The sequence below is a fragment of the Antrostomus carolinensis genome, unplaced genomic scaffold (assembly GCF_000700745.2).
Source record: "Antrostomus carolinensis isolate BGI_N321 unplaced genomic scaffold, ASM70074v2 scaffold11518, whole genome shotgun sequence".
Classification (NCBI taxonomy): domain Eukaryota; kingdom Metazoa; phylum Chordata; class Aves; order Caprimulgiformes; family Caprimulgidae; genus Antrostomus; species Antrostomus carolinensis.
In genome coordinates this window covers 88,488-94,585 of record NW_010333709.1, presented here as the reverse complement: position 1 = coordinate 94,585, position 6,098 = coordinate 88,488, and the positions used below count along the sequence as shown (strand labels likewise).

The 6,098-nt window shown below is 37.5% G+C and overlaps 1 protein-coding gene across 1 annotated transcript in view; it reads left to right on the top strand.

The window, feature by feature from the left end:
* Positions 1 to 385: 385 nt before the first annotated feature.
* LOC104529607 (TATA-binding protein-associated factor 172) overlaps positions 386 to 6,098 on the top strand; it is a gene marked incomplete at its 5' end in the record, with an annotated part of 9,959 nt that continues 4,246 nt past the window's right edge. The window contains 8 exons of the mRNA XM_010173954.2: positions 386 to 534; positions 3,470 to 3,622; positions 4,134 to 4,255; positions 4,458 to 4,625; positions 4,799 to 4,876; positions 4,957 to 5,086; positions 5,770 to 5,911; positions 6,079 to 6,098. The exon at positions 6,079 to 6,098 is cut by the window's right edge and continues 108 nt beyond it. Of these exons, the coding sequence (XP_010172256.2) occupies positions 386 to 534; positions 3,470 to 3,622; positions 4,134 to 4,255; positions 4,458 to 4,625; positions 4,799 to 4,876; positions 4,957 to 5,086; positions 5,770 to 5,911; positions 6,079 to 6,098 (962 nt within the window). The remainder of the gene's footprint in view (positions 535 to 3,469; positions 3,623 to 4,133; positions 4,256 to 4,457; positions 4,626 to 4,798; positions 4,877 to 4,956; positions 5,087 to 5,769; positions 5,912 to 6,078) is intronic.

Below are 6,098 nucleotides of genomic sequence, written 5' to 3'. Positions count from 1 at the left end.
ATCATTATCTGGGAACCGGCCGGGCTTGGTTGGCAGGTGGTGAGCAGTTGCACTGTGTCACTCATTTGCATGTTTTGACACTTTTATCACCACTATTTTAATATTAGTATAATTTCAAGTTTTCTTTTATTTCTATTATTAAACTGTTCTTACCTCAACCTACAAGCTTCCTTACCCTTGCCCCCCAGTCCTCTCCCCTGTCCCCTGGGGGTGGGGGGAAAGTGGGTGAATGGCTGTGTTGGCTGCTAGCTGAGGAGTAACCCAGTGGACCTGTCAGAACTGAGCTAAATGTAGCTGGGTAGATCAGACTTTTTTTCTTTCTTCCACAATCCTGAACTGGTAAAAACTATTTCCTTAAAAACTATTTCCTTAATAACTGATTCAGGTGTAATGGAGCAGCTGGATGTCGGTATTGTTCCATACATTGTTCTTCTAGTGGTTCCAGTTCTGGGTAGAATGAGTGATCAGACAGACAGTGTACGTTTTATGGCTACTCAGTGCTTTGCAACGCTAATTAGACTAATGCCTCTTGAGGTAAGCTCAAGTTGTAAGTATACTGAGTGTGTGAACTGTCCTGTATCCCCTTTTTCACCAACCACAAAGTCCAAGCTTCTGACTTATTAAATGTTGAATAAGTAACTGTTTTTATAGATGTCGAGTCTGTATCAAGTAATTTAAGTTGTATCCTTTATAACGTAAAATTGGACCCTCTCTTAGTAATTTTCTAAATTACTGTTAAAGTAAAATTTGTCTTTATAAGAAACTTATTTCAACTGCATACGTGAAGTTAAAGTATATATTCATTAGTTTTGTGTGTAATGCTGTTTTTGACAGTTTTGGCTCAAAAGTCTTGGGAGATAGATGTGTGTTCTCCCTAGGCATGTGTGGTATTGTGTGTGTGGCCAAGAGAAATGCATAAAAAAGCAATACTGATTTAAAAGGGAAAAATGAAATAGCAGTAAGAGAAAATAGTGTGGAGATAAGTACAGTTACCTATTCTTAGCTCTTAAAATCAAAAAGCCCCCCCCTACAGCTTTGGGCAACATATTATATGTATTGTGATATAGTAGTGTTTAATCAGTACATACTTGCTTCAGTTTTTCTCCCCTCCTACAATTTGCATAAGTCGGACACTTTCTAGTATTGCACTTCAAGGATTACAAGGCTTCTAACTTACTATTGCCACCAGATGGTAATAGAAGATAGTTCAGAATTTATCTGCTTATTTCTAATGAAAAAAAAAAAAGTCAGTTTAATGGGTTTAGTATCTTTCATTATCTCAGTTTTTAATTTAGCATAATAGAACCTTAGAATCTGATAACTAGCAATCTTCCTTAAGTGGAGCACTTTCTGTATGCTTACACTGAAATGTTGAAAAAGTTGAAAGTGAGCAACGTAGAAATGAATTTCTGGCATGTTACTGTTCATTCCAATGCCATTCCCCCCAGTGCCCTTCTTATGCATCTAAATACAGTCCTATGGAATAAATATAGCTTAGATTTTTTTTTTTAAAGCTAGTTTAATAGAATTCAGTGAGCATCTTTTAAAAATGTAGAATACTTGTTTTATTAATTGCATACATATGCATGAGCAGTTCATATTTCTTTTCTGTAGTTACTCAAGAACTCCCCTAAGACTTCCCTTTCCAGTTAAGGGAGTTCAGCGTCAGATGTTGAACTACATTAAATATGCAAACTTAGAAATACACAAACTTCAAATGAAGTAGATTAAGAATGAGATAAAATACCAGTATTGCTGTGGGACAGTCTTTTGAATGCCAGCAATTTGAAATGTTAAGCCAAACAAGGAATTTAAATTCATGACTGTAGAGGGGTTGGAGTCATCTCAGTGGAAATAGGGGGTAGATTGATAGGGACTTAGGGAAATAGATTTTTTATGGGGAAATGCTTTATTAAGGATCACTCTTTTGAGATTGAAATGACTTTAGTATCAAGCTTTCGTAGACAAAGTTTCACACATACTTTGTGTGAAAAAATTATGGAGTGGTGTTTTATGGGGTTTTTTTTAAATGGGAAGACTTTTTAGGGTACCCTTGCAGATCATTTCAGAAGATAAACTCTTACCATTTTCAGTAGTTACAGTGGTATTATTAAAACAGGAAAAACCTTTCCATTCTGTCAATTTCATGTCCCTGAGGCATGACTTAAAGTTCTATAACAAAACAGTCTTTCTAGTGTTCTGTTTAGTGCTGGCATTGTAGATACTACTTAAAATGCAAGAGCTGAATTCAGCTGCTGGGTTAAGTAAAAGTGATAGAACTCTGAATAAACTTGGAGTTTCTAATCTGTATTTTTGTGTTGGTTTCTAATTGTGAGGAATTGAAAACAATAGCAATAAACAAGTTGGTATAACTTAGCTGTGCTCAGTTTCCTGTGTCTTTATTCTCAATTTCATTATTCATTCAACCATAAAAATTAAAATATGATGGAGAGAAGGATTGTAAGATAAATGGTTCAAATTAACTTGTCCTGTTTTATTGATAAGCAATCATGCTACAAATTGACAATATACTTGAACCAAACTAACTGGTTCTTTTAAAAGGGAGAGTAGGAAGAGCAGTTGAACAAGTAGGCTGTTGTCTGTGTGTGTGTATGTACTTAAATACCTTATTGGAGCACTTCTAGCATCTGATATCTGGGTTAGTTTTCCCTCTTCCTTATTAACCACATAAATGGTGGATTCATTTGATAAAGTTTTTATCTCACCTAGGAGTTTTCCTTAAGTGATTAATAACTTGGGTTTTTGAGTAAAGCTAACTAAAGGTGGAGGTGGCCCAGAAAACTGGGATGACAGATGTGATGATGAAAAATATTAGTGCTTCTTTTGCTACTGTGTATTATTAGGAAGCAAGAAAGAGCATATTTGGTCCCCAGATAGCTTCCTGGGGCTTCTGACCTGGTGTGGGAAGTACCTAGCAGCAGACTTTGGCTTCCTACAAACCTGGAGGAGTTTGTTTTTCTTTTTCCCAATAGTTTCAAACTTCTTGAATTCATCTTGTGGATTTCAGTGTCACTTTAGATCTAATTCTGCTAATGTCTGTAGGAGAAAAATGCATCTAACTTTGGATGGTAGATAGTGACTAAGGAGAAGTGGGTGTCAAAGGATTCCCTAGCCAGCCAGATAAACTCTCTGATTAGAGGGAGGATAGCTCAATCTGTGTGAAATCTTACAAGCATGACCAGGATTTCCCTTCTTCTGTGTGATTGTATCAAGCTTTTCAGTGTGTCCTTTAGGGCAGAATTTGTCTTTTGCACCCTGCAATCCTGGATGAGTTGATCTGCAAGGAATCAAACAAGTATAGTGCTGACTTTGGATTTATACAATTGAGAAGATTGCAGATCTTTGCCATCTGTTTTAAATGTCAAAGCTATTAGGAGGTTTTATTTCTTAGTGTCTGTGTAAGAATTAAGTATTGTAGCCCTTACAAGCTTTAAAAATATTATTCTAGGCTGGCATACCAGATCCACCAAACATGTCTGAAGAATTAATCCAAATGAAAGCTAAAGAACGTCACTTTCTGGAGCAATTATTGGATGGAAAAAAACTGGAAAACTATAAAATTCCAGTACCAATCAAAGCAGAGCTAAGAAAATATCAGCAGGTAACAGCTTATACTTTTATTTTAAAAGAGCAGTAAGTTCCAATCTGATACAACTTAATGGAAGGGTAGGAGTTGTTCAGGTGCTGAGGTTTTATTGCTTGTGGGGTTTTTGTTTTGTTTTTAGCTATGCAGTGTGTATCTTGGACTCTTGGGTAAAGGAGAACAAATTAAGTAATGCATGCCATTTATGCTGGTTTTCTTTTAATGGTATTTTTTCCCTCTGGATTTTGTCAATTTTTCTCAGGGAATGGCCAATGGGCTGCGCTGTGCTTAGGCTGACTATGGCAGCTCATCACTGCAAAGCCAGGCCTCGTACTGTTTGGCCACTTATGCTTCTCCCTTTATTCCCCTCTGCTTTGAGTGAATTGGCTGTAGTGGATGCATTTACAGTGGGAAGCAAGCTCATAGCTTGGCATTGATGGATGATAGCACATACAGATGTGTGAAGTGAAGCTTCACTAGCCAAAAGCTGTTTTTTCCTTCTGAGGCACTCTTTGTTTTCCAATTTCAGGATGGAGTGAACTGGCTGGCATTTCTCAATAAGTACAAACTTCATGGAATTCTTTGTGATGACATGGGCTTAGGAAAAACTTTACAATCCATTTGCATTCTTGCAGGTGATCATTGCCTCAGGTAAGTTTAAACAAATAACATTCTCTCTTAAAGACTTTGATCTATGGCAGTGACTCCAGACATAGTCCTGGGCAACTGGCTGTAGGTGGCTTAGCTCTGCTTGAGCAGGGGGGTTGGACCAGATGGCCTCCAGAAGTCCCTTCCAACCTCAACTGTTCTGTGAAAAACAATTTTTTTTGAACTTGTTTTGATATTCCTAAAGGGCTCAGGAATATGCAAGAACAAAACTGGTGGACAGTGTTCCTCTTCCCTCCTTGGTGGTGTGCCCTCCTACGCTCACAGGACACTGGGTGGATGAAGTGGGAAAATTTTGCTCAAAAGAGTATCTTAATCCTTTGCACTATACAGGACCTCCTACTGAGAGAGCAAGGTAATGTATTTTGCATTTGTGATTTGGGTGGAGTAAATCACACACAGAATTTTGCGGTTCACTTTACTACTGAACCATAGTTTGTGGGCATGGTAGAACTTATCCTGATACCTTTAAAGGCTGAAATAACATATGTAAAGAACATTTTAGTTATGATGTCTTTTTTTCTTAAGACTACAACACCAGGTGAAAAGACATAATCTCATAGTGGCTTCATATGATGTTGTGAGAAATGACATTGACTTCTTCAGGTAAGAATTGGTGTGTTTTCTGAGTTTTTTAGCAGCATAGAATTTTAAATGCTACTTAAGTCTACACTCTTCTTTTCTAGAAATATTAAGTTTAATTACTGCATTCTTGATGAAGGCCATGTAATAAAAAATGGAAAAACAAAGCTGTCAAAAGCAGTAAAACAGCTGACTGCCAATTACAGGATAATTCTTTCTGGGACACCAATCCAGGTAACTGCTTTTCTTTTTTCCGCAAGGAGTTGGGTTAGTAGAAAACACACAAGAGAGATCTATTTTGCAGTCCATTTTATTGTGCTTTTTATCAGAGCTGTCTTGTTCAAAGTATACTTTGTAAAAAAGCCTTTCACTGCTAAATGCTTGCAACTACATCTTTTTCCTTTCCCAGTATGGCCATGTGTAGGGGAATGAGTGCAGGATCTGTGGTACTAATGGGGCTCAAAAGTTGGCAACAAGACTTTCTCTGCCATTTGTTCTTTAAGTAGTGGGCAGGGAAGGAGAGAGAGCGTTTTCTTGTGCCTCTAGTAAAAATAGCAAGAAACTTGACTCTGAGAACTCCAGATTTTGGGCTTTGTCCTAATGACTTTTCTGTGGAGTATCTGTCTCATCCAGAACTAAGGCCAATGGTATCTCCTGGGTTTTGTTGTCTGGGAGAAGTCAGGTTATGGCTTAAGACACGTAGAAAGTACATTTATATGTTAAAGTGTGTGTACGGGTCTTCCTGTAACTTAGGTTGATGAAAAAGTCACCAAGTTGCAGGAGCTCAAAAGTCTGTTGAAGTGTTATGTTTGTAGTGTCTTACAGGCAGTTTTAAATATTCATGGCAATGTTTCTGGTAACTTGTAACTATTTATTACTTTTGAAAATAATTTAACAAGTGTTTCTTTTATGTTCAGAACAACGTCTTAGAGCTGTGGTCATTATTTGACTTCCTTATGCCAGGATTTTTGGGTACTGAACGCCAATTTGCAGCTCGTTATGGCAAACCAATACTGGCAAGTAGAGATGCCCGAAGCTCCAGTCGAGAACAAGAGGCCGGTAAGGATCAAATGTTAAATCTTGGTTTTCCTGTTTTCTTCTTTTAAATAAGAACTACTGATGAAAAGAGAAAGTGCAGTCAGTTCCAACATAAGAGATTGGGGGGGCACCTGAATGTTCTCAATTTTTTTCCCCCCTAAAATACTGCTTCCCTTTACCTTTGCTAGGGGTACTTGCAATGGAAGCA